General features: G+C 42.6%; 1 protein-coding gene and 1 non-coding gene across 12 annotated transcripts in view; both read left to right on the top strand.

Moving 5' to 3' along the window:
* L3MBTL4 (L3MBTL histone methyl-lysine binding protein 4) overlaps positions 1–20,428 on the top strand; it is a 449,236-nt gene that overhangs the window by 369,772 nt on the left and 59,036 nt on the right. The window contains exon 16 of one of the 11 annotated variants that reach the window (XM_050767473.1): positions 1,158–9,246. The exons of the other annotated variants lie outside the window; for them this stretch is intronic. Within the exon in view, the coding sequence (XP_050623430.1) occupies positions 1,158–1,276 (119 nt within the window). The 3' untranslated portion in view covers positions 1,277–9,246. Of the gene's footprint in view, positions 1–1,157; positions 9,247–20,428 lie in introns of those variants that run through there. 11 annotated transcript variants of the gene reach the window in all.
* Positions 15,669–15,785, top strand: LOC126941627 (U5 spliceosomal RNA). The gene has a single exon (XR_007721394.1). It is a non-coding gene; the product is annotated as a U5 spliceosomal RNA (small nuclear RNA).

The following is a 20,428-nucleotide window of genomic DNA, read 5'->3' as shown; positions in this document are numbered from 1 at the left end:
TTGCATATATGTTACAAAATGGATGAACTGTGAGATGAAATAAACCAGTGACAAAAAGATAAATGCTCTATGATTCTACTCATATGAGGTACTTATAATAGTCAAAATCACAGAGACAGAAAGTAGAGTGGGGCTTGCCAGGGCTGGGAGGAGGGGATAATGGAGAGTTGTTTACTGGGTCAGAGTTTGAGTTTAACATGTTGAAGAGTTCTAGAGATGGATGGCAGGGATGGTTGCATAACATTATGGATGTATTTAATACCACTGGACTATACACTTAAAATAGTTAAGATGGTAAATATTGTGTGTATTTTACCACAAAAAAAAAAAAGGATAAAAAAACAAGTCAATAGAACAGTGCAAAGGACCTCATGTGCTGATTACCAGCCCCCACAATCACAACCCGTGGTCAGTTCTGCCCCATCTATACCCCCACCTGTATTATTTTGATGCAGATTGTGTGTGCGTATGTGTGTGTGTTTGGAACATATTTCATGAAAACACAGATTCCATTCAGTGATATAAAACAGCACATCACAAAGCTTTTTTGCACATAACATGTTAGTTCTTTTTTAAAAAAATTTAAGGCCAGGAACGGTGGCTTACGCCTGTAATCCCAGCACTTTGGGAGGCTGAGGCGGGCAGATCATGAGGTCAGGAGATCAAGACCATCCTGGCCAATGCAGTGAAACCCCATCTCTACTAAAAATACAAAAAATTAGCCGGGCATGGTGGCGGGCGCCTATGGTCCCAGCTACTTGGGAAGCTGAGGCAGGGGAATTGCTTGAACCCAAGAGGCGGAGATTACAATGAGCTGAGATCGCACCGTTGCACTCCAGCCTGGGCAACAGAGCAAGACTCCATCTAAAAAGAAAAAGAAAATAAGGTGTAGGGGGCGGAGAAATTCCTTTTAATGGGCACAATCCACACAATGCAGGTGACCGTTACTCTAAAAGCCCAGTCTTCATCATTATGCAATGTATCTGTGTAACAAAACTATACTTGTGTCTGCTAGATCTATGAAATTAAAAAACAAAACAAAACATGAATCTGATTTGCCTGTGGCCACCAGATGTCTGCAGATAGGCACACAGAGGTGTGAGATAGCACTTTCCATTTGCCCTTCCTCTCTTGTTCCTTTGCCATCCCCCATGAAGCCGTGCTGGAGTTGACCTGCTGGAGGATGAGACCCGTGAAGCCGAGTCAGCTGCCCCGGTCATCCCAGCCAAGGCCATGTCTACTCTGCTCAGCCAACAACTGTCCAACAAACGTGTGAATGGGCCCTGCTGAAATCAGAGCTGACCGGCCCACTTGAGCCTAAATCACTGACACACAGATGTGTGAACTAAGTAAATACTTTAAAAAATGAGATGCTGATGGTCCCTGAATTTCTCAAGAGGCAAAGAATGGTCCCACCTAGCAACTTATAAATGTTCAGACGTTAGATGGCCATGGAGAAGTAGCACCTCATGTATAGTTTCTCCCTATCTGCAATAAGGTGAAAGAAGGCATTTATCTTCTCTGCAACCGGAAAACCTATAACCCAAATGCCCAGGAACACAAGAACACTGTTCACCATTCTGCTGTGCTTGTTAGCAGAAGATACATCAGCTCGCAAAATCCCTTGTGAAACAGAAACTAAAATAATGCTCAATGATCATTCTACTCCCACGGGGGAGGAGGGAGAGGAGCAGAAATCAGGACAAGAGCTGGGTTTAGAACTTGGATCACATGTGGCTTTTCTCAATGATCACAAGCCCCAGCCTCCTATAATTAATAATTGGATGTATTAAGTATTTTATGGAGCAGTCTAGCCAGACTGTAAAATGGAAACAGGGACCAGCTTGGTAAAGGGAAAGATGAAATTGTAGAATTAATTAGTTTGTTCGTGCATTGAGTATTTCGTAGCAATAAGCTTATTGTATTTATAAAGGGAAAAATCTCTGGGTATAATTTGACTGTCTGATTGTTTATGTCCCATAGTGCAGTTTCAGTATGTTTCATGTTCGTGTGCCTGTTTTAATATATTTTATTTCATTATCGTAAGAAGTTTTTAATGCAATGAAACTTCAAACCAGAAGAATCTTAGAAAATTAATGAAATAGGGAGTAGAGAGAAATGGAGATAGTGTTAAACTAAATACAAAGAAAAAATTGAAAACATTTTTTTATTTGACAAAATTTGAAGTAGCAGGGGGAGGGTAGATGCAAAAGCATTTGACCTGCTCAGATAAAATCTTAGTTTACAGGCTTCTCTGAAACGTTGGAATCAAAATGATCATTTTTTTTCTTCCTTTTCCACATCCTCTGTGCAATGCACTTCCAATGGTACTAACTGATTTATTTTTTTTTTTTTAAATCAAGTTAGTCTGAGAAGGTTGGTCCCCTATACAAAAAAGTAAATGGCGTTACCTTCCTCCCTCTAAGAGCCTCTTCATTGGCTGGGCGCGGTGGCTCACGCCTGTAATCCCAGCACTTTAGGAGAGACTGAGGTGGGTGGATCACCTGAGGTTGGGAGTTCGAGACCAGCCTGGCCAACATGATGAAACCCTGTCTCTACTAAAAATACAAAAATTAGCCGGGCGTGGTGGCGGGTGCCTGTAATCCCAACTACTCAGGAAGCTGAGGTGAGAGAATCGCTTGAACCTGGGAAGCAGAGGTTGCAGTAAGCCAAGATCGTGCCACTATACTCCACCAGCCTGGGCAACAGAGTGAGATTCCATCTCCAAAAAAAAAAAAAAAAAAAGTCTCTTCATTAAAATAAACCTATTACTTCACTTGTTTAGTAAAGCAATGCAAATTAATACCTAATGATAAAGTCAGAAGATGTGTATACATATGAGTTCCTGCTTCTTTCATTTCACAGTCTGATTCTCCCAGACTAGGATTTTTGCTAACTATTTGTTCTATCACCCAGAATTTTGAAAAGGCTAAAAAGCATATTATTGATTTGTGCACTTGGTGCAAAATTCAAAAGGTATAAAGGGGTATACAGTAAATATAAGCTCCCTCCCTGAATCTGATCCTCAGCCTTCAGTTTCCTTCCTTGGAATAATCACTGTATACTTGTGTGTCTTTCTAAAAATATGTTCTGTTTATGTAAGTACATATGTGTGTATGTGTATTTACACAAGTGATGGCATACCACATACATTGTTAAACAGTTTCCTCATGTCCTTTAGCAATAAAATCTGACCAGCAGTTCTTACCACATGGAGCTGTACACTATAAGTGACCAGTCCCTGTCCATGGCCATCTGGGTGGTTTTCAATGTTGCTATGTAAAGGAGGCTTAAAAGTGTCTTCTATAGGTGTCAGCTTGACTGGAAAATAAGAAAGTTTCTTCTATACTCATCTCTGATGCTTGTGAGAATCGACAGGACAGATTCTGTACGTGAATGTATCCTATTCTAATCCTTTTTGGCATTTCCTCGGCTACCCTTACTTGTTTAGTTTTCCAAATGAGCTTTAATATCAGTTTTTCTGGTACAACTTTTTTCCATTCCAGTTGGTTAATTTTGAGATTGCAATAAATTTATGATTTAACTTTTAATTTTACCCTTTATGAGCTTGAGCATAGCTCAAATATTTCCTGTCCTGTAATTGCATTTGAAGTTTTCCTTTATGTAGAACTTGCACCCTTCTTACGAGCTTTATTCCTAAGCACTTTATCATTGTTGTTGCTACAGTAAATGGAAGTATTTCTTCCTCGATGTCCTCCACCTAAGACTGTTTGTATGGAAAGGTTGTATATTTCTGTGTATTACTTTTAATCCTGCCACTGTAATCTCTTCTTTATTTGTAATTTTTCATGTAATTATTTTGGGTTTCTAGGTAAATAAACATGTCACCTACAAATAATTGTCATCTTACTTATTGAAAGTTGTTTTATTCCAATTTTCCCCTAACTGAAATATCTTAATTACTTTAGAACAGTATATTTGAGCATCCTCCCTGGCAGACAGGGTCAGGCTCCTCTGCGATTACCGGTGATTTGTCTCCTGTGTGACCAACAAGAATCCTGTACTGCCTTCACTTCATTCCACTTTTGCCTTTATTTTAGTCTTGTTGGTTGTTCTTTTGTTTGCTGATAGAAATTACAGTAATTCAATTCTCATATTTGTTTAGTACTGAAGAACAGTGGGTGAGAAGTAGTCATGGTTTCAGTGATTTAAATGTTCACTTTTTAGGATTCTTTACAAATTCTGTTTAACATTCAGAGAAAGCAAAATAAGTCACAGCAGTTTAAAATTATCCACTTTAAAAGATATAGAGTATTATTTTAATATTGAGTCTATTTTACTATAGTCTCATTATCTGAAAACTTGTAATCTTGTGGGGAACCAAATTAATTCTTTTCTTTCTTCTATAATTTAATGCACTGGGGACTCCAGTATCGCAATGCTCTTAAGTCTCATTAGTATAAACAGTAGCTGTGAACTCCCATTCACAATTGCTACAAAGAGAATAAAATACCTAGGAATACAACTTACAAGGGATGTGAAGTACCTCTTCAAGGAGAACTACAAACCACTGCTCAAGGAAATAAGAGAGGACACAAACAAATGGAAAAACATTCCATGCTCATGGATAGGAAGAATCAATATCGTGAAAATGGCCAAACTGCCCAAAGTAATTTATGGATTCAATGCTGTTCCCATTAAGGTACCATTGACTTTCTTCACAGAATTAGACAAAACTATTTTACATTTCATATAGAACCAGAAAAGAGCCCATATAGCCAAGACAATCCTAAGCAAAAAGAAAAAAGCTGGAAGCATCACACTACCTGACTTCAAACTATACTACAAGGCTACAGTAACCAAAATAGCGTGGTACTGTGACCAAAACAGATGTAAGGACCGTTGGAACAGAACGGAGACCTCAGAAATAACATCACACATCTACAATGATTTGATCTTCAACAAACCTGACAAAACGAGCAATGGGGAAAAGATTCCCTATTTAATAAATGGTGCTGGGAAACTGGCTAGCCATATGCAGAAAACAGAAACTGGACCTCTTCCTTACACGTTATACAAAAATTAACTCAAGATGGATTAATTAAGACTTAAATGTAAAACCCAAAACCATAAAAACCCTAGAAGAAAACCTAGGCAATACCATTCAGGACATAGACATGGGCAAAGACTTCATGACTAAAACACCAGCAGAATTGCAACAAAAGCCAAAATTGACAAATGGGATCTAGTCAAACAAAAGAGCTTCTGCACAATGAAAGAAATTATCATCAGAGTGAACAGGCAACATACAGAGTGGGAGAAAATTTTTGTAAACTACCCATCTGACAAAGGTCTAATAGCCAGAATTTACAAAAAACTTAAATTTATGAGAAAAAAGCCAACAACCTCACCAAAAAGTGGGCAAATATATGAACAGACATTTCTCAAAAGAAGACATTTCTGTGGACAACAAACAAATGAAAAAAGCTCATCATCACAGAAATGCAAATCAAAACCACAGTGAGATACCATCTCACGCCAGTTAGAATGGTGATCATTAAAAAGTCAGGAAACAACAGATGCTGGAGAGGCTGTGGAGAAATAGGAATGCTTTTACACTGTTGGTGGGAGTATGAATTAGTTCAACCATTGTGGAAGACAGTGTGGCAATTCCTCAAGGATCAAGAACCAGAAATACCATTTGACCCAGCAATCCCGTTACTGGGTATACACCCAAAGAATTATAAATCATGCTGCCATAAAGACACATGCACACTTATGTTTATTGCAGCACTGTTCACAATAGCAAAGACTTAGAACCAACCCAAATGCCCATCAATGATAGACTGGATAAAGAAAATGTGTCACATATAAACCATGGAATATTATGCAGCCATAAAAATGAATGAGTTCATGTCCTTTGCAGGGACCATGGATGAAGTGGGAAGCCATTATTCTTAGAAAACTAACACAGGAACAGAAAACCAAACACCACGTGTTCTCATTCATAAGTGGGAGTTGAACAATCAGAACAGATGGACACAGGGAGGGAAACATCATACAGTGGCACCTGTTGGGGGGATGGGGTCAAGGGAGGGAGAGCATTAGGACAAATACCTAATGCATATGGGGCTTAAAACCTAGATAATGAGTTGATAGGTGCAGCAAACCACTGTGGCACATGTATGCCTATGTAACAAACCTGCACATTCTGCACATGTATCCCAGAACTTAAAGTAAAAAACAAAACACTAGCTGTTTTACTGGTGAGTGGACATGCAAGTTAATTAAGATTCCTAGTTGCAAAAATATTAGTAATCTAGGTTTTATTGTTGTTAAATTTAACATAACATGAGGAAAATTAATGCAATAAATTATAGATTTCATCTTAACTTAGAAACCAATTTGATATGTGACCTCTGGCAAACCATTTAACCTCTCTACTTAGATATTTTCAACTTACGAATGTGACTGTTATTAAACATTCAATATTAAAGTAAATGTTAATTAATATTCAATATTCAACCCCTTATGCTTCTAATCATACTCTCGCTCACTATTATAAGTCCTCACTAAACAGGTCATGGTGTTGATAGTATTACTCACTGTGGTTATTCTGATCCTTACGTGGCATTTTAGATGTTGAAACTGAGTAGGTGTTCATGACTTCTTCCTTAGCTCTTTGGCAGATTGAGGGAGTGGCCGGGATTAAAACCCACAGTCATAGGTTTTTAATCAGCTGCTGTCTTTAGCTCACCGTAAGTTCATCAGATTATCTCCTACAGCTTATTGTCTACCACTTTCTCAGGAAGTTGGTAAAGATTAACTCTTACCTCTTGCTAAAATCATTGCAAATTGGAAATGTTGTATAATATAAATAAAAGTTGACCTCCTGGAGATAAGACATTGGCATTATAAAACACAGTGATGATATTGTAAAATATTTTAACTAAGGAAAATATCCCCACATGAAATAATGGTCAAAAGGGCACCCACCTAAATTTTTTTTTAATTCTATTTACCAAGCCTTTTCCTTTCTTCTAATCTAGCACATCAGAATTTGTCTTTTGTTCTAACCATACTGTGTTATGATGTCCTATTTTTACATTTCTAAGGCTAGAAGAATGTTCATAGCAGAAAGAGTCAATGGGAGGAAAAGACGCATGCGAGAAGTCAGTCATATTGTGATGAATCTGCCGATTTACTTAGTTCTTGTTCATCTGCAGCGGACATAGTTTAAGTGATAATGTATGACCAACATTTTTTACCCTAGCAGCCATCAGATGGATAGAAGTAAAATATTCACTAACATTTTAGAATAGGGGTCCCCAACCTTCAGGCCATGGACGGGTACTGGCCCAAGGCCGTTTAGGAACCAGGCTGCACAGCAGGAGGTAAGCAGCAGGCTGGTGAGCATTACTGCCTGAGCCTCCCCTCCTGTCAGATCAGCGGTGGCATTAGATTCTCATAGGAGCGCGAACCCTATTCTGAACTGCACATGGGAGGGATCTAGGTTGCACACTCCATATGGGACTCTAACTAATGCCTGATGACTTGAGGTGCAACAGTTTTATCCCAAAACCACCCCTCGCCCAAGCCCCTGTCTGTGGAAAAAATGTCTTCCACGAATCTGGTCACTGGTGTCAAAAAGATTGGGAATCACTGTTTTAGAATATAGAGGAGCAGTCTTGAAACTAATCAGCAATACAAAACTACACATAGTAAAGGTCTGGAAGAGTTAAACGGAGTGAATGTTTTTAGAAATGGAGAAAAACTGAAGTATATCCACACACAAATGCATTAATCAGACACTGGAGCATGAAAAGGCGTAGGCAAGTCTAAAGTTTATGATTTGTTTTGAAAAGATGAGATGAAGCTTGGTTTTCATTCAATGCGGTGAGGTCTGTGGGGTTTGAGGCCAGTGGATGCCCTGTCTGAATTTAGAGACCTCTCGAAGGAGAGGCAGAGGTGACTCTTCTTAACCAAAAAGAGTGTCTTTAAAGTAGATCTGTTTGCCAAATTTACCTGGGCGATCAATGCTGCAGCTATCGAGTGGATAGTGTTCGGTTCTGGAAGGTCGTTTTTCCAGGATTCTGTCTTGTTTTGTTTTCACCAGAACCAGGACCCTTGTTTTCTCATGCTGTCTGCAAACTTGTAACTTTACTAAGGAATTTGGAGAGATCCTATGGGTATGATTTCCCTGAGGTGCTGAGAGGAGGTGCTGATAGGAAGTCATGAGTAAACAGGGAAAAGAAAAGAGGCCGCTTGGAAGAGAGGGCTATACATTATTTTTAAACACCCTCTATGATTATTTAGCTAAATGCAGGAGGCGTAGCAAACTTTATTTTCAAGTATGTGACCTTTTCACAATCATAAACTACATACCAGAATGTGCAGTGGTTTCAATTAACCACCCTGTTGTGTTAAACCAAAAACCAAACTGAAATATGAGGGTCTTTTTTAATACCCATTGATTTGAGTAATTAGAAAAAAAAAGCAGCATTGTAAGAAGCATTGTAAGCAGCATTCTGCAGCTGAATTTATCCCTATCTTTTTACTTTAAGCTAGAGTTGGAGAAAAAAATGTAAATTACACTATTTGGTTTCATTTCTTAGTTTAGATAAATAAGTATGACCAGCAGTAATTCATTAGCAGAGGCACTATTTATGTAATGCTTTCTTTCAAATAGTGTACCTTGAGGGGGGAAAGCAGGCAGTTTGCGTATTTTGTAGGCTTTAGTGACTATGATTTAGCAAAACAATATCCTGGAATGTATTAGGAAATAAAAATGACAGATTCATCTTGCTGTATTCTCTGCCCTGAAAAGCTATTTATGTAAATATAAATGCTGTATTTGTATTGTAGTACAAAGATGGCTGCAAAAGATGGGCTCCTTAGTCACTGTTTTTGAGATGACAGTAAGACAGGGAAAACCAGGAAACTACCAACTGTGTTGTGATTATCAACTCCATATAAAACATGCATGGATATGCTCTCATTTTAAGAAATTCCAATCGATGACCATCCAGACTTCAAAATGCGTAAGTGAGGGTAATTGTGAACATTGCAAAAGAATGCTGTCAAAGAAGTAATAAGGCCAGGTGTGGTGGCTCACGCCTGTAACCCCAGCACTTTGGGAGGCTGAGGCGGGTGGATCACCTGAGGTCAGGAGTTCAAGACCAGCCTGGCCAACATGGTGAAACCCGGTGCCTACTAAAAAATACAAAACTTAGCCGGGTACCTTTATTTTTAATCTTGGTGAGACTTCTTCCAGTGTGGGAAAAATGATCAAACAAGTCACACAGGTAGATTTTTGAAAGGAGACTAACAAACTTGGAAAAAGCATAATAGCTGTGTATTTGCACATTTTGTGGCAGTTGAAGTGCATTGGGTTCAGACAATAAATCTACCACTGAAACACTGCACGAACTTGGGCAAATTACCTAAGTTTTAAACTTCAGATCCCACTGGGAACATACAGGCTAATTGTGCTCTTCCCCGCGGGGCTGAGGACAGGCGAGGTGTGAAAGGTACAGCCCTACACAGGCACAGAGTTTATTATCACAGTATATGAATGTGGTTTTCAGTTACAGGTACTTTAAATACCTCTTCCAGGCAACTTGAATAGTTTACAACCCTCTCCCCTTCTTTTTAAGTATTTCCCGCAGTGTCCGGCATGGTCCTTATCAAGAAGGGGTACTTAATAAATGCTTGTAGCATGTTGAATTATTTGATCCTGACTTATTTACTTCTTCATTTCATAGAAAGCTAAATTAGTCCACAGGAAATTAGCCACGTATTTCTACATTTTCCCACTGGAATGTTCTTCATTCTATCAAAAGGAAAGAAAAGCTGGCTCACTTTCTGTAGATTTTTTGCTTTCCCATTTGAGTTTTAAGGACTATTTAAAAATATAGGATTTTCTTTTATCTTTCCACATCATGAATCAGTGCACTCAGATGCAAAGATCATTTTCCGCTTTTCTGATCTTTTCCAGTTTTATTATCATCTCCAAAGCTAATGAGAGCCACTGCTCCCTGTCTATTCTCTGCTGCAGAAGTCAGTATGTCTAGCCACATAAATGATTTCTTTTAAACTCTGAGTATAGCCACACCTTTACTGGAAAGGGGCAGGAAGCAGCGCCCAGGGAGCGACCTCGCTGTATTGAGCTCTGCCCTCCTACCAGCCACGCCTTCCTCGGGGCTTGCATCTGTTATCTCACTTACCCTCCCAGCATCCCACAGGCCCTTGTTTTACCAGTGAGTAACCAGAGGCCTAATGGGATTAAGAAATTTACGCAAGGTCAGGAGGCTAGAAAGTGAGAGTGGGAAGAGTCAAACCCAAGCAGTGTGATTTCGAGGCAGCGTCTTAACCACTGCCTGAGGGCAGCGATCTTAACCACTGCCTGAGGACTAACAGCAGGACCTCTGCCTTTCTACAGAAGGCACAAATAGGTGCTCAGTGATACTTCTTGATATATAAAAGTAAAAAAAAGAAAACATTTTGAAATGTATAAACTCTGGATTTCACTTGTGCCTTACTTGTGACCAGGTGACCCTAAGCCAAATCACGTAGCCTTTGTGCCTTAATTTTCCCAAATCAACAATAAATTAAAATACACACCCTCCAGAGATGTTGTTGGGATTCAATGTGATAATCCTCATAAAGCAAGTAAGTAGCACTATGCTTGTCACACAGGTGGATGACGAAGCTGTAAAGACGGATTTTTAAAGACCTTTTGAGCAGTGCTAAATTACAGCATCAACTATAATCTGTCGGCAGTAAGAAATCATTGGGGCCGGGCGCGGTGGCTCAAGCCTGTAATCCCAGCACTTTGGGAGGCCGAGACGGGCGGATCACGAGGTCAGGAGATCGAGACCATCCTGGCTAACACGATGAAACCCCGTCTCTACTAAAAGAATACAAAAAACTAGCCGGGCGCGGTGGCGGGCGCCTGTAGTCCCAGCTACTCGGGAGGCTGAGGCAGGAGAATGGCGTGAACCCGGGAGGCGGAGCTTGCAGTGAGCTGAGATCCGGCCACTGCACTCCAGCCTGGGCGACAGAGCGAGACTCCGTCTCAAAAAAAAAAAAAAAAAAAAAGAAATCATTGGATGTCTATCACCTTGTCCCAGAGGTACATGATCAGATTCGTGTTGCTGAAAAAATGAGTTTAAAAGTATTGTGGAGGCTGTAGTGAGTGGGAGCAAAATCAGAGACAAGGCACGTGGTCAGAGGCCTTCCCGAGGTCCAGGCAAGAGGAGATGAAGGTTTGAGCAGAACAGTGGTCATAGACGCAGAAGCAGAGCTCCATGAATATTGCAGAGGAGGAGCTAAAGGGATTGAGCTGCCATTTGAAGGTAAGGAAATGAAGTGGTCACACGTGACCTTGTAACAGCAGCTGGGCATATGGTGAATATGGTGATGTTATTAACCACACATAAGAATTACTTGAGGAGAAATAGATTGTATGGTGAAGATCATGAGGCTAATTTGAGAAAGGCTGAATTTTAGATTTCCTACCAAAAATCATAGAGAAAATGTTTATTAGAAATTGGCCCAGGGTACAGAAGTTATGTCTGAGACATAGACCAACATTTGGGATTAATAGAGTGGCAGAAGATGCCAGGTATTAAATGACTATCAACAGCATCAGCACCACACTGGGGGACCCAGCAGCGCTCAGCACATCTTTGTGGCAGGAGGAGGAGGTATAAGGGAAGGACAAGAGAGAGAGTGCGATGCCTGAAGAGAAAGAGCCTAGGAGAGGAGAGAGGCAGGGGAGGCAGGAAGAGCTGGCGGGGAGGCTGAGAAACCCACCCCCCCAGGAGAACTGGGACCAGAGGTGCGCCATGCAATGGCTTCGATTCTCAACTTACCTCCGTTTGTCTATATTGAAAAAGATTTCACAGAAACCCTAAAGATCAGTGTCTTCCCTTTTGTGCACTCCTCACAAATAGTCTGAATGCTGCTATTTAGTCACTTCCATGCAGGGAGGGCCACAAAAGGCAGTTGCCCCACTGGAGAGCAGCTCCTGTTGCAGGTTACAAAGGGGAACAGGACGGCAGGCCGCGGTGCTTCCAACAGATTGTGTCTGAAATTGAGTGACTCATGGTCTTAGCTCTTTGTCACCTTCAGTCTATTTTTCCATTGTCCTTTTCTGAATTTTTTCACCAAGCTTTATGCTACCCTTCGGATATATTTATTGGCAGTATCTCCCACAGCTACATGGAAACACGCTGAAAAAGGGAAAAAAAACGTTTCACCATGCGCTGCATTTCAATGAGGAGACTTGGGTTCAACATGTGCTTTTGCCTCTGCAGAGCTCCTCCCCGTCCTCAGCCTGCAGCAGGCTAGCTCCACTATCCTCACGGCCTGGCCCTGCTGTCAAGGTGCCCACTGACCACCTCATTGAAAAACCCGAGGACTGTGTCCAGAGCCTCACTTACTTGACCATGGAAAAGCACTGGGCCCCGTGAGACCATTCCCACCTTCTTGAAATCTACTTTGGCTTCCAAGACATCATCCTAGACTCAATTTTCTCCCATCTGGCCTCTCCTTTCTCGGTTTCCTTTGTTGCCTTCTCTTTCTCTATCCTGCTTCAAATACTATTTCGTGGAGCTCTCTTCTCTCCCAGACTCTGAGTAATCTCACTCAGTCTTATGGCTAATGGCTATCAGCTCCTATCTCCACCTTGACCTTCCTCTGCTTGGTGAGCACATCCACCCCAGACATATGAGACTAGTCCAAACCAAATTTATTATCCTATCTTCCAAGCCTAGATCAGAAAATGGCTCCACCATCTAACCAATTGCTCAAGCCAGAAACCTGGGAGTGTCCTTGACTCCTCTCCTTCACAAATCACCTATATCCAGTTAGAAACCAAACCTAATTGATTTTGCCTCTGAAGTCTTCTCTCCCTCCCTGCTTTTGCAGCCTAGTGCAGAACCCAAGAGTCTCTCTCACTTTGACTACAGGATGGTGTCTCCATATCTGATCTTCCTGCCTCTCTGCTTACTTCCCTACATCTTATTCTCCTCGTTGCCGTTAGGGTGATCTTTCAAACCTAATCATGGCACTGAATGCTGAAATCCCTTCAGCGGCCTTTCCAGCAACCTCAGAATAACCAGGTTTCTGGGACCTTCATGACCTGGTCCTTGCTCACGTCTCCATCCCCATCTGTCTCCTCTGCCTGCCCTCTCACCTCTTGCCTTTGCACATACTGTTTCCTCTTTCCAGAACCTGCTTTCCCCCTTCTTTTCACCTCCACCCGATACCTGACTATATCAGAGCCAGCCCTCTCACCTCAGCCTGGACATCTCTTCCCTCTTTAGTCTGAATCATTCCTAGCTCCTCCTCCTTCCCTCCCCACAATAGGAAGGGGAGCTTTGCTGGTTAATCTCATAAATCCTATAATCCCTAAACTTCTCCCATCATAGCATTCATTATACTGTCTCTCCTATAGAATGTGAGCTCCATGAGGGCAGGGACCATGTGTGTCTTGTTCCCCACTATATCTGCAGGGCCCAACTTAGAGTCTGGCACACAGTAGGTATTCAAGACACTTCTAAATAAATGATGCACCTTGGGAACACAGACATGGACAAGAGGACCTGCCTCCTGTTTTCAAGGACACAAACTTTTAAAGAAAAAAACACTTACGAATAATTATGACATCACAAGTACTGTAATAGAAACATACTTGATCCAAATTTTCACAGAAAAGAGAGTGGCTAACTTTGTCTGGAAGACACGAGTTGATCTTTAAAAGTGTGAGGAGCCAATATAAGATCCATCTTTGGACTTAGCCCTGCTACTAATTAGCTTTTCATCTTCGGTAAATTAACCTGACTTCTCTGAATTGTAATTTCATTCTCTACAAAAGTGGAGATAATACCTCACTTTACAAAAGTATAGGGAGGACTAAATAGACTAATTTAAATGATGTATACGAAGCCCGGCACCTAGTTAGATGCTCAGTAGATAGTAGCTATTTTATCATTTGATTGAATTCCTTTTACACAGTGCTTCTTGAACTAATTAATGCACCTGAAGGCAAACGAGGAAAAAAGAATACATTTCTTGAATGTGACTAAAATTACAACTTCAGCTGGGTCAACATGAGGGGTTTCTAAACTACAGTCTAATATATAATTTATCATTTGCCTCCATTAAACTGTAATGAACTATTGAGAACCAAGGGGACAGTCCTTACACAAAAAATTTTCTTTTACCACGACCTAGGGAATTAGTTGCACTGTTGCTTTCGTGCTTAGAGTAACTTACTAGCTCTGGGTCATCTTTATTCATCCGGATATTGATTCTACATAATATCACATAATAAGCTCTCGCCTCATCAGCCTAGTATACTTAGGGAGGTATACTTTAAAGGTATGAAATCTGTGATTGTCCGTGAAACAGCAGAAATGCGTTTGAAGACATTTGCAATGAATATAATTCTGATTAAAAGCTGTAGGTAATATCCATGCATCTCCCTTTGTTTCCTTGGGGAAAGACTAATGCACTATAAGCCTATCTTTATGATGTTGATGATTAATCCTAAGAGATAATATCATGACATTTCTATCAACCAATTTCACCTCACGTTCAAGATGCCAACAAGTTGATTTCAGTTAGTTTGGGGTCCCTGAGATAATGTTAAGTCATTAATTAACTTGCGTAGCCTCAGGCATCTTTGCTGGAATCCTTGCTGCTGTCTCTTCTTGTGCTAATCAGAATCTTTGCTCTGATTGCTTCCAGACCTTAACTCTTTCAGAGCATAGACATGTCATTGGTTTGACAGTTCCTAAAAATTATCCAGTTGTCTAATAATTAATGCTACTGTTTAGATATTCAGAAGTCATTTGTTTACAAGAAGAACAAATTCCAGCTGGCCCTCAGAATTTAGAGTAGAGCGGAAATGGTAGGGCTTTCCCTGTTTTAGAACATTTAAAGAATTACACTGCCTGCCCACAACACACGGAACGTCTCTCATTTCTCGATGTAGCTGATGCCACTGAAGTCTTTAGTACATAGTCAGTGGTAATGGCCATTCTAGAATCTACCAGGCTTTCCATGGGTAGGAGAAGGGGTTTGGGGTAATCCTTTACTTCAGAACCTCCCATGGTTCTAGCCTGTGCAGTGGGGGCTCAGCCCTGCTGTTCATCAGAATCACCCGTGCAGCCTTTGCTTACATGCACATGCTCAAGCCCCACCTCAGAGACCAACTCTGGAAACGGAGCCGAATGTAGGTATATTTTTCACTTCCAGGGGTGATTTGGATAAACAGGTATGGTTGGGAGTCACTGTCCTCTGGGTGGGCAGCCTCGGTTCGACTTTCCAGCTTCCTCTCCTGCTGCACTCAGGACTCCACCCGATCAATCACTTCCACATCTCCATCTTCATGGTGTCACCTCTACCGTGAGCCTCCTCTTCCTCTCCACTGAAATCCGAAGCCTTTCTTAAAATAGTGGCTCTTATACCTTACTGTGCATAAGAAAACCCTGGAACATCTGAAAAAGTTCTGTTTCCAGCTTTCCCTGTGCTAGAGGTTCTGATTCACTGGGGCTGGGATAGGGTCTGGGCAGGACATTTTTGGTAAGCTGTCCGGTCAACTCCAAGGCAATCATGGCTCTGCTCTGAAAACAACTGCTTTATGCTTTTCTCTGCACAACCTTCCCCAAATCCAGCTCTCAGAGTTCATTGCTCTCATGCTCTGCTTTCTTGTCAGAACAAATAAATCTTTCACTTTTTACTAAAGATTCCCATGGAGAGGGACAGTTGTGAGTTCGTAACCAAACTTTTTAAGGCCTTACTTAGGCAGGGCTAAATGAAAAGTTTAAAAAAAAAAAAAAGAATGAGTTGCTCTTTCCTCTGGTCAGAGCACTTCGCTCATCCCACTGGTGTGCACTCTGTCTGCATGATATTATGGGCTGTTACCCAAGGGTCTGTCTCCTCATTTAACTGGCAGTCCTCAAGGGCAGGGACCATGCTATCCTCATTTTTGTATTCCTGCCCTTAATTCAGTGTCTGGCACAATTCAGAAAATGTATGTCAAAGAGACAGTAGTGTTTTGTGACATAACATTTATAATTTAAAATTACAGTGTAAAATCTAGAAAAAGTAAATAAAATTCCACAGCTGCTGCTGTGTGACTCAGCATCCGTGTCAAGAGGAGACTGTTTTCTTCTCGATTTGGGGCGGCTGCGGCGCCAGCATCTCTCACGCTGTCACTGCTCGAGAAGTGTCTCCAATCAGCAGCAGGCCCAGACTGTCCACTCTCATTTCAACTGCATTTGAATCCATTTTGCATGTTTCTTTCAACATCAGCTTTCGAAATCTTTCTCCAGGAAGAAAACGATCTCTGCTGGAGATGCTGAATGCTTGTGGTCATTTTTGTCTTCTTTCTTTTTACCAGATTTCTGTAATGGGCAGGACCAGCATCCGCGAAGGGTGTTGTGTTCATCTCATGATCACGGACTCCAGGGAGATGGTGGGCTTCACCCCTCAGCTCAGGCGGGCTGTCTACCACCCCCTCTGCCCTGGGCCTCGGCTCTGCCCTGGGAGGCAGATGATCAGGAGGCTGTGGTACCCCTGGCCTGGCTGCCTCTCCATGCCCCTTCCCCACAGGCTCTGTCTCCACAGGGGCCTTTCTCTGCCTGCTGTACCCCTGCCCTCTGCCCGCCACTTGGCCCTTCACCCTTCAGGTCTCTGTTTAGCTACCATCCTCACCAGGAAAACTTCCCAATCCTCCTGAAACTGAGTCAGGGGCTCCCATGTTCTCCTATTTGTTTATCATAAGTATTGTAGACTTAGCAAATCATGCTACTGATAAAATCACCTGCTTGCCAGGCATGCAGAGTGGTATAATAGACTTTGGAGACTCAGAGGGGGAGCGGGAAGGGGATAAGGGATAAAAAGCTACATACTGGGTACCATGTACACTACTCGGTGTGTCTCTGCACAGAGACCGGGCTTTGTGCCTCTGTTCCTGGCCTTCATGGGCCACAAAGGTGTCTTTGCAGTTTCCTTCCTATGAAGAATATTTGAGTTAGAGACTCTGAGCTAGTCCCTGTGGAACAATCAAAGGATAGAAAGACATGCCCCTTACCTGCAGATTGCTTTCAGAGAAATTAAAGCCATAATCACACGGGTAAGATTACACAGATCAGAGCCAAACGGTGCCTAAGGAGTGACCATTGTAGTTGGTGTTCCGGTATCTGCAGCATGTAGTTTGAAATTCCAGCCATCTCTCAAGGTCCACCTCCATCTGACCCTTCCAAAGGCTCCATCCGTGCCCCTGCTGCTCCCCTGGAAGAATCCTCCTCTTTAAACACATGGCTGTTCCTTGTCCTCCACATAAACCATGGCAACCCCACTTCCACACCTTTCAAGCAGTGAAGCCCCACCTGGGGTATTTCCCTTGCTCTGTCTCCTGACATGCCCTGTCCTGTAGCGGGGGCCTGCCCTGACCATCCAGCCAAGTGTTCATATTCTGCAGCGGTCACAGGACACTCAGTAGAGACTGCACTGAGTTGTGATTCGTTTTTTTTAATTAAATTTTTTTTTTTTTTTTTTTTTTTGAGACAGAGTCTCGCTCTGTCACACAGGCTGGAGTGCAGTGGGGCGATCTCGGCTCACTGCAACCTCTGCCTCCCAGATTCAAGCGATTCTCCTGCCTCAGCCTCCTGAGTAGCTGGGACTACAGGTGCATGCCATCATGCCCAGCTAAATTGTTTTTGTATTTTTAGTAGAGACGGGGTTTCACTATGTTAGCCAGGATGGTCTCGATCTCCTGACCTCATGATTCGCCCACCTTGGCCTCCCAAAGTGCTGGGATTACAGGCGTGAGCCACCGCGCCCGGCCATGATTAATTTTTATGTAACTGCTTTCTCCCCTCAAGGACCATAGTTTATTTCTTTTATAATTCCCAGTGCTCAACGCAGAGAGTACTGGCTCAACAAATATTTGGAGATGGTAGTCACTTCTGGCTGGAGAAGTCAGTGAAGATTCCTAGAGGATGCAACATAAGGGAAGCATCGTTCTAGATCCCCCAAAGGCTCCTGGGACCTAAAACTCCAAGTTCCTTGTTTTTGGTATTGTGTTGAGAAGAGTCTCTGGGTGTAGGTCTCATCTCTGGGTGGCACTGAGTGCTCACCATGACTGGCCGTCCACCCCCACCTTCTGCAAGCTTCACAAGCACCATGTCCTTCTGGCTTCCCTCCCACATCACCGCCCCTTCTTCTTGGACTCGTTAACTCAAAGTTTGACTACCGGGAGCCATCTCCTTTCTCCAGACCTTATATCTTCTCTACACAGTCCCCCTGGGGGTTATCATCTACTCCATGGCCTCGGCAGTGTTTGTGCAGAATACTCTGAAATCTACCTGTGTTTTCAGCCCTCATCTCTATCCTGAGCTCCTAACTCACAAATTCAGCTGCTTGCTAAATACTCCATTTGTATGACCCCAAGCACCTCCCCCATCATCTTTCCTCCCCACAAACCTCCCCTTCCTCCCTCATCTCTGGGTCAGTAAAGGCATCCCCTTATATCCGCCCACTTCAGTCCACTCCTACTATGACTGCCTGAATCTAAGCCACAGGATTTCTCACTTGATTCCCACAAGGGCCAGTCCTCCCGCTCTTCCTGTTTCCCCCATTGCCCTGTCTAACTAATCCTTTCTTCACACTGCACACCAAAGTGACATTTTTGAAAGTCAGATGTAATCAAGTAATGTTTCTGCTTGAAGCTCGCCAAAGTTTCCCCAATATTCTTGGGGTAAGGTCAAGTTTTCTTAACAAAACCCTTTGTCCTCTATTCCCTTCTAGCCTCCTCTTCTCCTATTCACCATCTCTTCTGCTCTCTGCCCCACACTGAGCTCCAGCCATGTGGACCCTCTTCTGTTATTCTAGTCCTCCAGGTTCCTCTCACCTCTGGCCTCTGATCACACGCACACACGCTTTGCCATGCCCTGCTAATCGACATTTGGATCCCAGTGCAGACTTCGCTTATCCTGCAGCCATCTCTGACCTCATGATCTGCATGGGGCACCCTTTTCTCTTCTGCCTGAGCAGCCTCTACTTCTTGTCTCCAGGACCTTACCATTCTGTATTGTAGTTGCTTGCTTAATTGTGTGCTCAGTAACAGTTAGCCTACAGGATGGATGGATGGATGGATGGATGGATGGATGGATGGATGATCTGTTTACTGGAAAGGTAGCTTCTCTGAAAATCAGGCTTCTTCGAAGAAGAAGGCCCACATTATAGAGAATTCATCAGTGGTACGTGAAATTTTAAGAGATGGTAGAGAAGTGCCACAAACCTTTTTACTTTAAGGATGCATTATGTTTGTGTAATCATTATCTTTATACGGCATCTTTAAAACTCAATTTTGTCCCAACAACAGCCCCATATGAGGCAGAAGAAGCAGAAAAAAATTGATTTTCATTTACCAAAGAGAAATTCGAGGCCCAGAGTAATGAAGTCTCTGGCCCAAGGTCATACTGGGCTCTTGACCTTGAACTGGAAGAAAAGTCTTCTCATTGCCAGCCACAAGCCTCCACAGACAACTTCCCAGGCTGCCTGCCCTCAGGGTGGCTATGAGAAAATGGAGTGACTTTCTTCTCTCTACCAGGAAAGACCTGGTACCAAGAGAAGGAGAAAACAGTTGAGAAAGCTTATCATGAGAAAAGAACAAATATCAGATCAATGCCTTTTGTCACTCAGTCCTTCAGCAAATACTTCTGGTTGCCTAATTCGTGCCAGATCTGAGGACCATCATAGACAAAATTGGAAGCTATATCTGCCTCATGTGTACAGTAGAAAAGGCAGACTCATCCAAAACATGGCAAATCATGCAAAATTCGAATTGCAAGAAGACCTCTGAGAGGCAGGCATATGCAGCACTTCAAGAGCAGATGGCAGGGACACTGGTCAGTCGGGCAGGGCTGAGGACACACTAAGGAACTGTAGGTGTTCACTGGGCAAGGGTGGACCTAGGGCTGCCAAGGGTATGAGCAGAGTGAGAAGATGGGGAGAGACGGTGAGCAGGAATCTGAGTGTCTTGGAAGTTGAGGGATCAGAAGAAGAGCACAGCTCCTCATCATCATGGAAAAGTGAAGGAAGTATTTAACTGAAAGTTTTTTACACATTGCATTCTGAGTCAGCCCAAGACTGTGTTCCAGCCAATTGTAGCTGACAAGTGAGGGGAAGAGCAAGACGATGCAGGAAGCTGGAAGGAGAGAGAGCTGGCACTGGAGAAGGAGCGGGTGAGTCTTCCCTTCGCTATGATGTTCTGACTTTAAAAAGCTGCTTCCCATTGCCAGCCAGCTGGGGTTCGCCTGCCCGTGCCCACCTCTAGGTCCTCATTGCAAGTCAGTCCACACAGGGACATTCCTCCTGGCATCAGAATTGGACCTACAGGGACCCTGCAGGCAGTGACTGGAAGGTTTGCTGATTTGATTCCCCTTAA

This window comes from Macaca thibetana, chromosome 18 (genome assembly GCF_024542745.1).
Source record: "Macaca thibetana thibetana isolate TM-01 chromosome 18, ASM2454274v1, whole genome shotgun sequence".
NCBI classification, from domain to species: Eukaryota; Metazoa; Chordata; class Mammalia; order Primates; family Cercopithecidae; genus Macaca; species Macaca thibetana.
This window is presented reverse-complemented; position numbering and strand designations above follow the sequence as displayed.